Source organism: Panthera onca, chromosome B4 (assembly GCF_046562875.1).
Source record: "Panthera onca isolate mPanOnc1 chromosome B4, mPanOnc1 haplotype 2, whole genome shotgun sequence".
In the NCBI taxonomy this organism is placed as follows: domain Eukaryota; kingdom Metazoa; phylum Chordata; class Mammalia; order Carnivora; family Felidae; genus Panthera; species Panthera onca.
The window spans coordinates 70,767,315-70,785,789 of record NC_138345.1 but is presented as its reverse complement, the minus strand read 5'-3'; the positions used below and the strand labels follow the sequence as shown (position 1 = coordinate 70,785,789).

Genomic DNA, 18,475 nt, shown 5'->3' with positions numbered 1-18,475 from the left:
CAGGATTTCTACCAGACTCTGTTTGCCTAGGTAGGTAAAATATATGCAGCATTAGCACTCCACATATTCGATAAACTATTTCTCCAAAATTAGTGCAACGCCAAACTTTAACCGAATCTGAAATAAACATCATACATAATAAATTAGTGAGATTTCAGTGTATACTGAATATCGACCAGAGATATTTTCAAAAACATCCTATGAAAGCATCAAAAATCCATTTTCTTTGCACACACATAAATATAGTAAAATAGAGGAAATTATTTAACTATATGTAGAAACACTGATGGGCACTAAAAGTGATCATTTTGGTCGTGCTTTTTATAGCTTAGCAAATATTTTCCCTTCTCAGATTCCCTGTTTTGCTCAGAGGAACTTTGTTGTTTTGAAAACAATGCACCCAAGGCCCTTGTAGCTTTTACATCAAACTACTGTACTGCCATAAAATAAGCACTTTCTAGTGCATTCCAGGGTGGTCCTACTCAACCTAACTGGACTTTTCTATTTTTTAGAGCTGATCATACCGTGGTCTTTTCTAAACATGAATATGGGAGAATTATTTTTTCTTATCAGTACTTTTGAGCAAAGCCAACATCCTTAGGCAATTTTCCCGAGTCACCAAGACATAAATCAGTCAAAAAATTGAAGATGAACTCTGCAATTTTCTCCGTGCTCAACAAAGCAGTCAAAAACTGGAAAATCAGAAAGAACTGTTATGTCAGGAAGAATTTGGTTAGAGTGAAACTCTCCCTACGTTTCTTAAATCCAAACAAGTTATAAAGCTCAAACTAAATTTTGCTTGTTCCATAATATGAGGATCTGTTTGAGAAACAGAGCTTAGATAACAAGAACAGAACATAGCAACCTTGTTTGTTGTGATCCTGGCAAAGAAATAACTGCAAACCTGATAGTTAATGACTGATTAAAAAATACATTGTATTTGAAGAGTGATTTTGTTAACTTGCACTTATATTATTGGCTGAAGAAAGTATTTGTTGATAAGCAGATTGTAATTTTGTATCAGATCAAGGCCCTAAAAACAAAATACCCAGTTCTCTACCTAAGGAACTATAATCTAGGAATGGTAGAAAAGTAGTACAAAAGAATTAAAATTACCTTTGAGAAGGAAATGTATGTTCATAACAGCAGAAGATGGAAAAGAATTTTTAATAATATCTGCTATCTTACACATTTATCCAAATAAATCCTAAATAATTACTTCATTCAAGAATAAACGGCCAAGATAAAGCAGAGCGGTAATCATAGTTTGCTGTGATAAATTGACCACAAAGGAGTATTCAAGTCAGCTAATTTACTCCCTAAAGGGTGGCTCTTTTTGGAATGAAGAGAAAGCAATACTTAGTCTCTAAATGTACCCAACTGAAAAAATAAAAGTTAACAGTCTGAGATTAATTCAACTTAAAAGCATGGGAGATTTTTGGGGCGCCTGTGTGGCTCAGTCGGTTTAGCGTCCCACTTCGGCTCAGGTCATGATCTTGCGGTCTGTGAGCTCGAGCCCCACGTGGGGCTCTGTGCTGACAGCTCAGAGCCTGGAGCCTGCTTCGGATTCTGTGTCTCCCTCTCTCTCTGCTTCTCCACTGCTCACACGCTGTCTCTCTCTCTCAAAAATAAATAAAAATTAAAAGCATGGGAGATTTTGATGAGAGACCACCTATACATTAATACTCATTTTAAAAAACGGGGCAGTGCGTGACCCTTTATACTGTAGGAAGAATAAACAAAGAAAGATACCGTTCATATCTTTTTCAAATTGAAAATATACAATCAGTAAAGTGATCATTCCCATTTTTGAGCATCTTTTTGCTGAACCAGCCAATGGTGGTGTCGGCAGTGCAGACATTAGAGGGCAAGGTCATCCTGCTGGCTCTTTGATGTTTCACCGCGACGGGGCCAGAGAAGCCGGCGGCAAGAGCCAGGGCAGAGACCCCCAGCAGAGAGCTGGAGGCGAGCGCCGGGCGAAGCGGACTCGCAGCCGGGCGGGCAGATGAGCGCGCGGGGAAGGGGGGCGGGGGACGGCAGGGGCGCGCGAGGACGCGGTCGGCCTAGCGGGGCGGGGCGGCCGCGGGTCGCGGGCCGATGACGCGCGGCGGCCGGCGGAGGAGTTGCCACTTCCTGGAGGCGCCGGCCGGGGCCGCTCTCTGCACTTAGATTCAGAGTCGGGAGCCCGCGGCCACCGCCATGTCCCATCAGACCGGCATCCAAGGTAACGGCGCCCGGAGCGGCGCGCGGGAAAGGGGCTCCCGGGAGGCCCCGGGCGAGCCGGGCGGGCTGCGGGACGAGGAGGGCTGGAGTCTGGCCCAGAGGGAACGGGTGCCGGTCTCGCCGCGCAGGCGGGGCCTCTTCGCCCCTCCGCGCTTTCTGGTCCCGGGCCACCCGGCCTGCGTTCCTCCCAGGCGGGTCCTTCGGCTGCCACGTTACAGACGGACCCGAAATTCGCAGAAGCGAAAGAAATTGGTTTGTGAGGAGGCCTGAGTGAAGGGGATATGCCTTCCTCTGGCTCTGACTGTAGTCTAACTTTCCCCCTTTTGTATCAGGTACGGGAGACCTGAAACACTGGAGGTTACTGGGGCTTCACTGTGCAAAGGAGATTGTTACAAGAGTTTGATTATAAAACGAAAGATATTGGAATCTTTTTTATTTCCAGTAAAGGTGCTTCCCAAATTCTTCCGCATTTTCTTTCAAAATGGAAACATGAACTATGTTCTGAGAAATCCTGAGTGTGGGGTGTTTTGATCTTAGGTACTCCCCAGGGAACTGAAAAGTCCGATCTGTGTGGCTGAATTTAATCATGCCGTGAAGGCAGTTCGGTGCGCGATTATATCTGACCTCCATTATTTCCTGGTTTGAAAATGGGCAGTCTGGAAACGCTCGCCTCATCAGAAATAATATATCCCGGGGTTACTCGCGATTACTTAACGAGGGCTAATATAAACCCACGCTCTTCTGTTAAAGGACAACGAACCTTTTCCCCAGATGAACATTTAATTGTGGTTTTGTTCCTATGGGTCTTTGACCATCCTGCACCTCTCCCTGCACACACAAACACAAGCAAAATGCTCTCAAACCTGAAAGCACTGTTTTATTCGTCAGAGTTAGTTTTGACATTTAAATTTGTAATTACTCATTTTCATGTTTGAGCCTTACTGCATTCACTACTTAAGTAATGGTTCATTCTTACAACCCAAGAATGAAATCAGAACGAAATCGAAGCTTTAATAGGAACACAAGCGTTAAGTTATTAAATATATATTTGTTTAGTGAACTTAACTCTAGCTTTTTGAGAAATACAAGTTAGAAAAATATTACCAGAAGTACAAGCTTGAATGCACTTTAATGACTTTTTGTTTAATTGGGATAGGATATCTTATATTTACTGTTGCTTTTAATGTGAAAATGTAAAAATGAATCGAATTGTTCTTATAAGCTTGAAATTGGACTAGAAGAGAATGAAAGATTTTCAACAATTTTCAACCAAGCAATCAAGGTTTTTTTTAAAATTGTAATTTGTTCCTTATTGGATTTGAGTAACTTTAATATTTTCACTACCAGTGTTATTTCTGCTTTGGAATTTTCTAGCTAAAACATAGTAGAATTCATATACTTTTAAGCTATATTAATATGTATATTTTTTAGCTGTATACTATGCTATTTACACCTTCAAGTTTTATAATTTAAATTACTGACAATAAGGGGATACTACATCCTGAAGATTTTTTCTTTGTATTATAATTTATTTTTTCCTCACTTGAATAGCATTAGAAAATATTAACATGTAAGTATAAAAAATAGGTTTACTTTTCTTTATCTTTTTACACAGCAAGTGAAGATGTTAAAGATATCTTTGCAAGAGCAAGAAATGGAAAATACAGACTTCTAAAAATATCTATTGAAAATGGTTAGTTTTACATTTCTGAATATTGTTTGTCCTTGGATTACTGTTATATTTTTAAATTTCTAAGTCATTTCAGTGATTGGAACTATTAATTACTGTGAACAAAGTTCAAAGCTTGCCTTTAGGTAACTTGGATCCTGTATATTTGGTCATGTCCCTTTAGCTGCTGCTTACCTTCTGAATTCTGTAGTTGACTATCAGGGAAACAGAAAGATGTTTTTTTTTTGGTGCGACCTCCTCTGCTTTTACCTTTTGCGTCTCAGTTTCTATACCACAACCCGTTTCTAATGTGAGTGCTTCCATCTCTGGATTGGAAATCAGTAAACAAGTGATCATCTCCAACCGCCCCCCCCTCCCAAAGAGAAGTTACTTGAGAATTGTTATTCAGTAAAGTTAGTTTTGAAGTAGAAACAAAGGACTTCAAATTCCCAGTTTCTCCACATGATTGCAGTCTGTGCTGGAGAAAGGATTTCCCTGTTTTGTTTTGGGGAAAAGTTCTAAGAATGTAAAAAACTACAAATTGATCGTTTCAAAATAATTCTGTTAGGGATACTGAGTGGATGGGAGAATCTTTTAGTTTCCCTATATTTGAATTTGGACAATTATCGCAAATGAGTACGTTAAAATATTCCAATGGTCTAATTGCTTAAATACCTAAATTTCTTGAATACCTGGAAATATTTTGCTTTGGGAAAATAACTTGTTCTTTTATAAACTCGAAGTAAATTTAATTTCCTTTTTATTTTCTACTTATATGTTAAAAATACCAGAGTAGTTTGAAAAATATGCAGTTGTTACTGTTTCTGTGTGTGTGTGTTTATGTATGTATGTATATATATATATATATATATATATATATATATATATATATATAACCATAGTTGATAGTAATAAACATATACTGTAAAGCAGCATATTTTAGAAATATTGAAATGCCATCATTTCCTAACCAACTATTTAAGTGACTAAAATGGAAAAACTTGTCTAGCATCACTACGGAAGGAAAATGACACTATTTCTTAAATCGTTATTTTTGTTTTGAGAAAATTTTTTAAATAAGGGAATTACAGAGAATAAATAATATAACAAATACTTCCATCTCCTCTTAAATTAGTAACTACTAACGTTTTATCATATTTGCTTCAGCTTTTTTTTTTTAACTTAATATTTTTGCAATATTAGGGCATCCCTTTAAACAATTTCACTTCCTGACCTCCTTCTCCTGAGGCAACCATATTAGGAGTTTTTATATATCTGCAGTGTGTTTTTTTTATATGTAGCCCCCTAGATAACTCCTAGTGCTATTTTGAGTTTTAAGTTCATGTAAACTAACATCTTATTCTGCAACTTTTTTTCTGTAAACATTTTTGTAATTTGTCTTGGTAGAGAACTCACTATTTTTAAATATGAATTCATTATATAACTGTGCCACATCTATGATCGTTCTCTTATTGATGAACATTTATGCTATTTGCAGCTTCTGCTGTTCTATGTGGAGATGTGAATAATAGTATTAATAGGAGATGACTATGTTATTAATTTATTGTCTCTTCATTACCATTTGGAATTTCAAACCATTCATGTGTCTTTTAAAAATTGTTCTTCATAGAGAAACTTGTGATTGGCTCATGTAGTCAGCCTTCAGATTCCTGGGATAAGGATTATGATACCTTTGTTTTACCCCTATTGGAGGACAAACAACCGTGCTATATATTATTCAGGTTAGATTCTCAGAATGCCCAGGGATATGAATGGATATTCATTGCTTGGTCTCCAGATCATTCTCATGTAAGTAATTTTTTTGTTACTTGTTTAACATTAAATGCTAGAAAATTTTTTTCTGAAATAGTCCTAGGCTAGGAGAAAGTTAAGAAGCAACAGTTATTTCCGATAGAAGGGAGTGATCATGAAGAAAATCCTACTGTTGGTGATGTAGAATCAGGAGTAATGTACTTATATTCAGAAATCTTGCCCTTGAAATCAACAGTATTATTGATTTTAAATTTAAAAATCTTTGGCAATTATATGTAAATGACTATACTCTGAGAGTAATACTTCAAATAATCTGAAACCTAATTGAACATTATGTTAAATATTTTTAATAGCTACCATTTAAATGATAGGCATACACGCAAGTATTTCTTTTAGGAAAGTTAGCGGATTGATTCAGACTCCTGGATTTGACATGCAGTTTTGTGAAACTACCTCTGTTAGTTGGCAGTTACCTTTTGTAGTTTTTAGTAGTTGCTATTAGAGTCTTTAATAATATGGTATATATTGTAGTTTTCATCTTTGTGTTTCCCATAGAATGGTATATGCTGCAGGTGTGCTATGAACATTGATTCTTAAACAACTTAATCAGTAATATCTGATCTAGATTTGCTTTGAGTAAAATGTCAGTATCCAGGTTACTTCATTTCAAGCGATGTTTTCTACCTTATATTCCAAAGTAGTATTTTAAGTAGGTTTTTTTTTTTAATTCTTGATCTCATTGTACACTTTGAAAAGTGATTAATTTTTAAAAATTTAGTTTCCCAATTTTTAAAAAATATGACATAAAGTGAAATCTACCTTAATAGGTGAACTGTCATGATGGCTATTTGTACACATGTACTTAAGTCTGTTACAGTCCATGGACTTCAGCTTTATCATAGTTTATTTCTAATGTGCTTGAAGATTTTAATACATTCAGAAAGTGCTATCTTTTATAACGAATAGTTTTCGTCTGTACATTTCTGAGTAAACTTTCACAACTTACTAGGTTCGTCAAAAAATGCTATATGCAGCAACAAGAGCAACTCTGAAAAAGGAGTTTGGAGGTGGCCACATTAAAGATGAAGTATTTGGAACAGTAAAGGTACAAAACTTAAACTTTTATGTGGATTCCACGTGTTGCAATTAAACCAGTTTAAGAACTTCTAGGTAATGTGTAATTGTTATGAAATTAGACTAATGAATCTGTAACAATAAGAGAAAATATTGTTATATTTCATACGATATGCAAGTTAACTAAAACATCATATTTACTCTCTAAAATATGTTGAAATGCCCTTTGCTAGTCTTCAGAAACTGCAATATGCCTTAGAGATCATCTAGTTCAACCCCTCATTTAGTTCACCCTTTTCACTTTAATGATAAGGGAAACAGGCTCACAAAAAATGAGAGACTACTTGAAAGAGATGGTAATTTTTAGATATTTTGGACATTTATACCCACATTGTAGAAGCAGTAACTATGCATATTATGTTAACCAGGAACATTGAGGCAGGTCAATTGATTGATGATTAATTGGGATAGTTGATTAATACATTTAACTAGTTAAATTATGATTAAGAATTTACTTTCTTATGAAATTTATATGGTAAATACATATATTTATACATATACACACAAATTAAGAAAACAAATATTTTTTAACAGTTAAATTATCTAGTAGGTAGACCACAAGACTGTGTGGGAATACTTTTCTTATTCACCATTAATTGTGCCATGGCCTGGTTTCTCAATTCTTTCTATTGTCAGTTTTCCAAGTCGCAAAATATTGATGAAAGGTAGACCTCTTTGGAATATTTTACTCTTTTAAATAAGAACTACGTCATTTTCTATGAATAATTATACAGAAATTGTGGTGATTATTGAATAATTCTGGGGCAGGCTTCCCCAGAAGTTTACTTATTATTGTCCTGTAGATTTAAACATGACCCAAGTGTATCATGTGACTGGCAGCAGCACCACCACACTCGTACAAAAGATTTAGTAATTATAAAACTGTGGGAAATGAAGAGTAAATACTCCCTTCACCATTTTTTGAAACCTGTAACGAATAGTAAAATTCTTGATACTACATTTCAATCAAAATATTTTCTATTAAGTTAATAATTTTGTTTTTCCTGAAGTAACGTCACTGAGGTTTTACTTTTAGAGAATAGCTAGTAACGGTCCATTTCTTTGTTTACAGGAAGATGTGTCATTACATGGATATAAAAAATACTTGCTTTCACAGTCATCTCCTGCCCCACTGACTGCAGCTGAGGAAGAATTACGACAAATTAAAATTAATGAGGTAAATTACATTTTTGAAACGATTGCAAGATTTTAAGTGTTTGAAAAAATATTTTTAATTAATAGATTAATAGAGATTAAGTAAGGTAGCTTGCATTTATTCTGTATAATTTAGAGGTAAGACTATGTGCTCGATGTGTTTTCAGGAAAAAATAATTAAAAGTAAATACTAAAATTCATGCCAGTTTCATAAGTAGCTTTCACCTATATTTGTAATGTATGTGACAGACTAGTAAGTGTTCCTGTTGGAAGTACAACTTTTTGTAACCTTGTACTTTGATTACTAAGTAAATGGAAAAAATGTACATTACCCATTTAGTGCAAAGAATTGTATTTAATGAGGTTGCCCAAAGCAGGTTTGTTTAGTTACATTATTTCAGAGAATCATGGTAACTAAAGAGGAAAAAATATAAATGCTATAAGATATTTATTATTTCTAGAAGCTCTATAAATTCTGAGTGCTACTTGGATAGGCATGTGCCTATGTATTTATGGGAGATGGTTTTTTGAGTACTTGTTTAGCCCAGTTCTATTAGAGTCAATAAACTTCATCCATATTATAGTTTATCATATTTTTAATGTGTTCACTGCAGCTATTCTAATTACAAGTTAGAGTAACTACTATATTTCTACTGGGATTTTATAGGAAAGAACAAGTAACAGAAACCACTATTCACTAGTCCGAATAACAGACTAATAGAAATCTGTCTGGAAAGTGAGTGAATATTACTTAATATTAACCTGATAGCAAGGATCTATCTTTATATTATTTTAACTCAAATTATTTGAGTAAAGATTCTTATGTGATTTTTTTTTTTTACAAGTTTGATAGTTTGTTTTATTCCTTGCAATCAGAACCCAGAGGATCGTATTGGGGTATGCATTTGCATATGTTCTATGATGTTTTCATTATCCAATATCATTTATGCTGTAGAATCTCCATTCATTTTTTTTAAAAGTAAAATTTCTATTTGACTTTTCTGTTGCAACACTGCAAATGAGACCCTATACTAGCTATCATTTATGTGTAAAAGTCTGAAACATGCATCAAAAGCTTTCTTGAAGTACTCTTCTAGTATTTGTTCTTAGTAATGAAAAGCTCTAAGCCTGGAACTTCTGCAGTAGTATAATTTGTTGAGCTGTGTTGTGTCTTTGTATACTGTTCATACTCCTTTCAATTCAGTGCATGGTGTTTGTGTTGCATTTTATGTCTTCTAGAACAAAGTAAAGTTTTACGCATATTGCATATATGTCACACTTTTCATAAATTTTGTCAAGTAAGTTTTGTAATTAAAGTATAATCTGAAGACACTTCAAAGAGTTTATATAGTTCTCTGCAAATGTGCCAAACCGAACATATAAACAACCTCCCCGCCAAAGCCCCACTAACAGCGCATACCCACTCAAATGTTCACTCCCAGCATTTCATAAAGATATGTCATACACTCTGCATGTTGACACGGTGCTAGCAGAACATGAACAAATGTGAAAAATTACTTGCTTTTTAAGTTCATGGTATTTTAAGGGTTAATTTTAGTTACATTAAAATGGGCAAGGGTGGAATGGCACTTGGTAGAGATTGGATTTCTTGTCTTTGCTGTATGACACTGCTAAATGCTACAGCTTCATCAGTAAATTAAATCTATCATACTTAGGTACAAACAGACGTGGGTGTGGACACTAAGCATCAAACACTACAAGGAGTAGCATTTCCTATTTCTCGAGAAGCTTTCCAGGCTTTGGAAAAATTAAGTAACAGACAGCTCAACTATGTGCAATTGGTAAGAGACAGATGATGGTTATTATGAAATGGCTGCTCTTCCTGGTGGCTCTTGGCTCATAAAATAGGTTCGTTTTTAGTGGATTTAAAATTTGTTTTAAGTTTATTTTATTTTGAGAGAGAGAGAGAAAGAAAATATGAGTGGGGGTGGGGTAGAGAGTGAGGATCCCAATCAGGCTCCCCACTGTCAGTGCAGAGTCTGACACAGGGCTCCAACTCCCTAACCATGAGATCATGACCTGAGCCGAAATCAAGAGTCGGCTCATGACCGAGCCACCTAGGTGCCGCGTGTTTCCTGATTTCTTTTTTATTCATTTTTTTTTTTTAAACTACAAGGCAATGTATGTTCCTTGTGAAAAAATCCAGCCTGTATAAATTTCCCCTTGTCTCTTAAATTTTCTGTGTATCTGTTTTAATGAATGTATTTCTCATTGACAGGAAATAGACATAAAAAATGAAATTATAATTTTGGCCAGTACGACAAATACAGAACTGAAAGATTTGCCAAAGAGGATTCCCAAGGATTCAGCACGTTACCATTTCTTTCTGTATAAACATTCCCATGAAGGAGACTATTTGGAGTCCATAGGTATATAATATATTGTTTTGAACGTATTACTTTAAGTTTGCTTATTGACAGCTTAGCACTGTATTCTTATTTCTTGCCCAGAGGACTTAGTTATAGTTTAATATTTGCTTTGAGTGATATATTGCTAATTGTATTTATTATTTTAACTCACAGTTTTTATTTATTCAATGCCTGGATACACATGCAGTATAAGAGAACGGATGCTGTATTCTAGCTGCAAGAGCCCTCTGTTAGAAATTGTAGAAAGACAATTACAAATGGATGTCATTAGAAAGGTAAAATTACCTACCTCTTTCTTTAAAATTTTCAGTTTATATTAGATCTTTATTGTCTTCTCTGTGTAGTTCATGATGTATGGTGGTTTATAAATGAAAGTATTTTTTCTTGTTCTCCTCATAAATCCTTAGGATCTTCTCCAAGTGCCTGGGGATGATCTGGCATTACTGCAGGCTGTCTCTAGATCTGTACTCTCTCATATGTAGCCATAAGCTACATGTGGCTATTTAAATTTAAGTATAAGTTAAAATGGAGTAAAATGTAAAATTCAGTTCCTTCATCATACTAGCCACATTTCAAGTGTTCATTAGCTACATGAGGCTGGTGGCTACTGTACTGGACAGCGCAGAATTGAGCGGACATCTTCCATATTGCAGAAAGTTCTTTTGGACAGTGCTGCTAGGGCCGCATACTTGTGATTGTCTCAAGACTTGCTATTAGTAAAGAACTATAGTCTCTAGTTACAACTGACTGTTGGGATGGTTGAGACTCCAGTTGTTGACAAAGGAGGGAACGGACATAAATATTTGAATTCGGGGAGCTAAGCTACCAGTTATCTTAAATTTATTTTCTTAAATGTAGATGAGGCTTAGGGAAAGATGATGGTTTACTCTTGAGCCCTTGAAGTCTTTAAAACACAAGTTCTTATAAACTACCAGTGTATTAGGTCCTGAACCCTTTAAGGTTTTTAAGTTCCTAAGATAAAGCAGGGACTGGCGCACTGTTTTCTACAAGAAGACCACATAGTAAATATTCTAGGCTTTACCAGGTCACAAATGGTCTTTGTTACATATTCTTACTTGTTTTATTATTTTGTGTTTCTAACCGTTTAAAAATGTAAAACACACTCTTAATTTGGGCTAAATTTGGTCCTGTTCTAGAGTGATTTCAAGTGACCCAAGAATGAAGGGGCCGATGAGTCATGTTCCTGAATATGCATAGTGTACCAGAGCAGAACAACTTGAGAGTACAGTGGTGGCTTCTACTTTTATTTTTTTTTTTAACGTTTATTTATTTTTGAGACAGAGAGAGACAGGGCATGAATGGGGGAGGGTCAGAGAGAGAGAGGGAGACACAGAATCTGAAACAGGCTCCAGGCTCTGAGCTGTCAGCACAGAGCCCAACACGGGGCTTGAACTCACAAACCGTTGGATCATGACCTGAGCTGAAGTCAGACGCTTAACCGACTGAGCCACCCAAGCGCCCCTGGCTTCTACTTTTAAATGTTAGTTAAGGGGCACCTGGGTGGCCCAGTTAAGCATCCAACTCTCAGTTTCGGCTCAGGTCATGATCTCACAATTTCGTGAGTTTGAGCCCTGCATCAGGCTCTGCACTGATGGTGTGGAGACAGCTTGGGATTCTCTCTCTCCTCCTTCTTCTCTCTGTCCCTCCCTTGCTCACTCTGTCACTGTCTCTCTCAAAATAAATAAATAAACTTAAATAAATAAATAAACATAAGCAGGAGAAGAAAGAGGGAAGCAAACAGAAAATGATTATAGCTGATTATGTATTCAGGCAACTCACAAATCCCCTCCCCCCCAAAAAAAGCAACAGTGAAACTATTACATATGGTTCTTGATACTGCTGGAATGGGTGTTACATATTTGTGAGCATTCACACCTGAAAACTGGCTCCTTGCTTGTATTAGGTTTTGAATGTTGTCTTCATATCATATCACACTTTATTGATTCCATCTCTTACAGATCGAGATAGACAATGGGGATGAGTTGACAGCAGACTTCCTTTATGAAGAAGTACACCCAAAGCAGCATGCACATAAGCAAAGTTTTGCAAAACCCAAAGGTCCTGCAGGAAAAAGAGGAATTCGAAGACTTATTAGGGGTCCAGCTGAAAGTGAAGCCACTGCTGATTAAAATCATTATATTAAACATTAGAATACTAGTTTTTTTAAAGTCCAGCTTTTAGTACAGGAGAACTGAAATCATTCCACGTTGACACATAGTAGGGAAAAAATGTACTTTTTGAAAAATAGCACTTTTCACTTCTGTGTGTTTTTAAAATTAAGGTTATAGAAGACTCATGATTTCTATTTTTGAGTTAAAGGTAGAAGAGGGTTTGTCATAGTGATGTTTAATTTGGTCACACTGTTTTCACAGAGTAATAATGATTCCATGCTTTCACATAATTCTTAAAATTTTATACACTTGGGCCAACTCCAGAAAGTCTAATGTCTCAAAGTAAGATACACTCCTTACTACTCTTTAGTGAGACATCAAATTTTTTCTGTAAGGAAGAAAGACCTTAAAATATTCATACTACTTATGAATATGTTAAGGACCAGGTTAGATTATTTTCTAAACTGAGAATTTAGTGTGCCTGGGTAAAGGTGGAAAGTTGCTGACTCTGAGAAGCAACGCTTAACTCAGCCTGGGGGGTCACGTCTGCAACTTGTAGAAACACTGTTTCATGGCAGCAGTCTTTTCTATTTGACTTTTTTGGTTTTTAAATGGCATTAAAGTTTCAGAAGATCAGTTCACTCTGAAACCTTAAGGGTACCAGATATTTTCTATACTGCAGGATTTCTGATGACGTTGGAAGACCTATTTGAACAGCTTTAGTAAATTCTCTCTCTAATGCTTTACAAAATTTCCTTTTCAAAAGTAAGTCATTTCCTTATATAGTGTGAGGCCAAACATTTATGTTTAAATTGAATATTAATATCCTTAAAAAAAACAAAAGTCAACAATGTTGAAAGAGTTTTAAACATCAAGACTGATTTTTCTCCAGAACCACATATTTACAGGCAAATTGTGTTCTTTATTACTTTTAAGCATACTCAGATTTAATAAAATTGTTGGAAAGTCCTAGTACTTAACAGCCTAACACAAATTAAACACTTAAGAATCTGGTTTCAATTTATATCTTATTTCAAAACACATTTAACTGTTTTTAAAGCTTTGCATTTCAGCTACAACCTACAGAAATTTAGAAATTTTGAGCCTTTTTTTTTTGATACTTGAAATAAGGAAGGAGTTAGATAGAACACTTCGTCATGTTAAATCTGATAAACCTGCTGCAAGAGCCATAACTGGGAGGAGTTTTCTAAATGAACGATGGGGATCCAGGATTTCGAATTTCTTGATCTAAACTTTATGCTGCATAAAACATATTAGAAATGCACATTTCATAGTATAACATATGAAACACATTTTTATACCTTATTATCTAAGGTACTATATGCACCTTTCAAAAATTCCATGTGTGTTCAAGTAAAGCATATTAGAATAATTATGGGTTGACAGGATTTTTTTCTAGAGTTAAGAGTATTTGTGTGGGGTTTTGTTTGTTTACAGATAATCAGACTATAATATTTAAACATGCAAAATAATTGGCAGTAATGTTGCACTTGTTTTCTAAAGATACACTTTAGTTGTTTCATGGGTGCCCACGTAGACACACATATACACAAATTACTGCGTTGAGAATCCTAGAGTTGTGTTGCAGGCCATAGCTGAAGCTATATTTTCAATCAGAAAGAACATTAAGCCTGTAATGAAGGTATAAAATAATTTGGTAGTGAATGTTTTTTTGTACCGTTCATGTGCAATTATAGTCTAAATTTTACACTACATGAAAGTAAATGGACATTCCAGAATATAGATGTGATTATATAGTCTTTAATTATTATTAAACCAAGATTGCTGAAAATCAGTGATGCATTTGTTATAGAGTATAACTCAGTGTTTACAATATGTTTTAGGTGACATCATAACAATCAAAGGTGAATAAAATATTCCCAGTAAATTTATATAGCAGTAAAGAATTACATGCCTTCTGTGGACATTTTATAAGTGCATTTTATATTGCAATAAAATTTTTTTCTCTTTACATTGTATACTAAGTTGTTTTCTGTAACTTTTTTTCTTTAATGTTTGGACAATTCTGCATAATGCTATATCTAGTAACAAGTTAGAAAATTCAACCCGTGTATTCATTTGTTAATTCACCTATCTAAATGGAGGGTTTTAAACATCTTGCAACCTAGGCAAGTTGTGTCAATAGAGTGCTTAATTTAGATTAGAACTTTCTCACTGCTACAGCAATAATGAAAATGCCATGAGTTAAACTGTTGCGACTGTGAAAGACCCCGGTACGATAGGGTGACCAACATGCTGGACACTAAGCTTGCCACCCATCCAGCAAATACTGAATGCACTCCTGCGTATGATTCACTATCAGACGGATCTTTCTATTAGGGCTAAATTACGAAAGTTGGAGAGTTGTCCTTAAAAGGGCTAATTTTAGAAACCTTTAAATAGAGTTCAGTTCTTTAAGGCATTCCTACTCAGAACTATAATGTGCCTCAGATACATATTGTAGTTTGGTATATATCCTTTCATATACTTTGCATACACAGCCATAAATTATAAGGATGAAAGGTTCTCTTAAGTAATGATTCTGGGGCTTTATATCCAAAGATTTTGATAAAATCAGTGGGCCCAGGAATTACATAGTTTTATAAATGAATCCTGTGTTGCCATGACTGGATACAGTTTGCCTTATGATAAAATTTTTTCTCTATTCAGTCAACAAATTCTTTAGTATTGTATACTGGTATATAGTGGTTATCAGTAGAGGTAACATCTCATTGAATAAAATCTAGTCCTTCCTGTTGCCCATTAGCTTCTTCATGACTTGAGAGCCCATGGCTCTCCAACTGGATCAGTCAGCTCCAGTTCATCAGCTGCTTGTTGTACCTCTCTAATGGACCAAGCTTGTTGCTGCCTCAGGAATGCTGAAGGTACTGTTCCCACGCTGGATCACCAATCCAGGATCTACATGTCTTCTTCCTTCACTTCACGCAGGTCTCTGCTCAAGTGTCCTCCCCTTAGAGAAGTCTTCCCTGACAACCCAATCTGATTGTACTCCCTGTCCCTCTCACCATAATGCTGCTTTATTTTTCCTCTAGAGCACTCAGGGATTTTATATGGATGCATATTGTTTGTCTCCTCCAGTAAAATAACAAAGTAATGGGGGAAAGGAGTGCAGCATCCTCAGCACCCAGAACAGTGTCTAAGACCTAGTGGATACTTTATGTATTGAATGAATAAAAGAGATTTTACTTTCCTTGAAGAACAGTGGGGAGAGGAGCACATTCCAGCAATGGTAGATACCTCACGGAGGCTCTGGCCTTCAGCGCTGCATTTCTGGCCAAAGCAAATGTCACTAGCACAGCCAGCCTCTTGTCCTCTGGACCGTGATTTCTACCACGAAACACTAGTATTAACTCACTCCTGAGCGGCATCTTCCAATGGGAATCTTCTTTCAGCAGACTGCTCTGGAAAGGCCAAGACCAGCCTTTACTCAACTGCCAGTGCTGTTCCACCAATCAACATTTGCTAGAATTCAGCCAGGCCATAGGGCCTTATTGAAGTCTGGATGCTTAATGAGAAGAGGCAAGCTATGAATGCGATTTAAACTGTAATTTCCTAGTTTCCGATTACCAGGCTGTATGGACGGACCAACATGGGTCATGTGTTTGTGAACGTGTGTGTCTGTGTGTGTGATGCTGCCACTTAGTGGCTAAATGACTGAACTCAGTTATTGCTACCATACCACAAACCACTCCCAATATGTAGTGGTTTAAAACAGCAGCAATCACTTTCCACAAGTCTACAGTTGGTTAACCTCTCATATTCTCATATATCTGTGGTCACCTGACAGGTTGGCTGGTCGAGGATGACATTATCTGAGGTGACTTGTCCGTGCTCTGCATGGTCTCTCAGCCCAGGATTGTTCTCATGGCAGTGGCAGTGTTCCAGGAGACTAATACCCAAGGACTCTTGAGGCCCAGGTTAGGAACTGCAATATCACTTTTGGTGCATTCTATTGTTTAAAGCTAGTTACAAGGCCATCTTAGATCTAAGGGCTTGGGAAACACTGTGCTTCCTGATGAGAAAAGTTACACAACTATATTGCAAAGGGCATGGATGTAGGGAAGAGTGGACAATGGCAATTTAATATGATGACTGCTAGGAACAAGTTACTTAAACTTTGGGGTCATCGATTTCCTCAATAAGGAAAAGATAGAACGTGTCTTATAGGATTATTAAATGAGAACATGCTCATAATACAGTGCTCGGCACAGCAGTCAGTTCTCAATGATAGAGAAGATGATGTTTATATGATGACATAGGGTGTGGTGGTAAAGGTTGCACGTTGCTGTCAGATGCCTGAGTTAAAATCCCAGCCCTGAAATTTCTTAGTTGCATAACCATGGGCAAGTCACTTCACCTCAGTTTCCTCATTGGTAAAATATGGATAAAAATACCAAATTCCTAGGCTTGTTATGAGGATTAAATAAGTTAATAGAGGGGAAGCACTTTGAGCAGTGTTCGTAATTGTTTAATAAAACCAGTGCAACATACAACTTCTTAAAAATTAACAAGCTTATAAATTAACATACATAACATTATTATTATTATTTTTAACGTTTATTTATTTTGGAGACAGAGAGACAGCATGAATGGGGGAGGGGCAGAGAGAGAGGGAGACACAGAATCGGAAGCAGGCTCCAGGTTCTGAGCCATCAGCCCAGAGCCCGACGCGGGGCTCGAACCTGCGGACCGCGAGATCGTGACCTGAGCTGAAGTCAGATGCTTAACCGACTGAGCCACCCAGGCGCCGCAGCATTATTATTATTTTTAACTGTTATTGGGGTACTGTCAGAACGCAGAGGGGGCGCCTGAGTGGCTCAGTCAGTTAAGCATCCGACTCTTGATTTCTGCTCAGGTCATCACCTCACGGTTTGTGGGTTCGAGCCCCGCAACAGGTTCCGTGCTGATGGTGCAGAGCCTTCTTGAGATTCTTTCTCTCCTCTCTCTACCTCTTCCCTGCTGTCTCCTTCTTTCTCAAAATAAATAAATAAACTTAAAAAAAAAAAAAAAAAGAACAGAGGAGAGGCACCTATTTCTACCTGGGAATCAGAAGACTGTGGAGTGGATCCTTGCTCTGAATCTTAAAGAATTGATATGTGGCAGTATCTGGATATTGCCAGGTGGACAAGGCATGTAAGAGCATTTCAGGCAGAAGAAAAGAATGGGTCATATGCATAAATACACAGATAGCCATGTCATATTTAAGAAGTTCCAAGAACTGCATTTTGTTTGGGAAAAAAGCATATTTCAGGCTGGTTGGCTAATAATGAGAACTAGAAAAATCTAGTCATCTGCATGTGGATGATATTTGAAACTCCTTAACTGGACAAGATAGATATGTCCAGAAAGAAGAGATATCTAGGGTAGAATCATCAATATGAACAGGCTAGGAAGGGACAGAGAAGCATTCAAAAGAAACTGAGGAACAGAGAGACAGGAGGAAAACCAGGAAGCCAAGAAAAAAAGTCTCAAGAAGGGATGGAATTCTATCTGAAATGAAAATGAAACCGGGTGACTTCTGCTTTTGCTAAGAGTAGAGCAGCTAATTCAGTTCAACTTTCCCCCTGAGTAAAAGTAGGGGGAAAATTCTGCTCAAAGACATCAGAGGATTCACAAGTAGTCAAGAAATAGAGACCAAGATCTGGGAGAAGATAGAAATCTAAAAACATAAACCCAGCATCTCCATTTCTCTGGAGGCATTTGCCATTTCTGGAAGAAGTTATAAAAAGGCCTGTACATGTATCAAGTACGTTTCATGTGCTTATTGACCATTTGTATACCTTGAAGAAATTTCTATCCAGATGTGAAACAACTCATTTTTCAGTTGAGTTATTATTCTTTTTTACTGAGTTGTAATAGTGCTTTCTATATTCTGGATAGCAGATTCTTATCACATATATGATCACATATATGATTTTCAAATATACCATCCTATGGATTGCTTTTTCCTTTTCTTA

The 18,475-nt window shown here is 36.5% G+C and overlaps 1 protein-coding gene across 1 annotated transcript; it reads left to right on the top strand.

The window, feature by feature from the left end:
• The first annotated feature begins 2,091 nt into the window (after positions 1-2,091).
• TWF1 (twinfilin actin binding protein 1) lies at positions 2,092-14,469 on the top strand. The gene is made up of 9 exons (XM_060657883.3): positions 2,092-2,224; positions 3,839-3,916; positions 5,523-5,701; positions 6,675-6,770; positions 7,872-7,976; positions 9,631-9,756; positions 10,194-10,344; positions 10,498-10,619; positions 12,324-14,469. Exons 1-9 carry the CDS (start codon positions 2,200-2,202, stop codon positions 12,492-12,494), a joined length of 1,053 nt encoding a protein of 350 aa, XP_060513866.1. The 5' UTR covers positions 2,092-2,199; the 3' UTR covers positions 12,495-14,469.
• Positions 14,470-18,475: the final 4,006 nt, after the last annotated feature.

Coding starts and splice junctions, on each gene's coding strand:
- TWF1 (XM_060657883.3), top strand. CDS start 2,200: ATGTCCCATCAGACCGGCATCCAAG. Junction 2,225..3,838: donor CCATCAGACCGGCATCCAAG/GTAACGGCGCCC, acceptor CTTTTTACACAG/CAAGTGAAGATGTTAAAGAT. Junction 7,977..9,630: donor GACAAATTAAAATTAATGAG/GTAAATTACATT, acceptor TATCATACTTAG/GTACAAACAGACGTGGGTGT.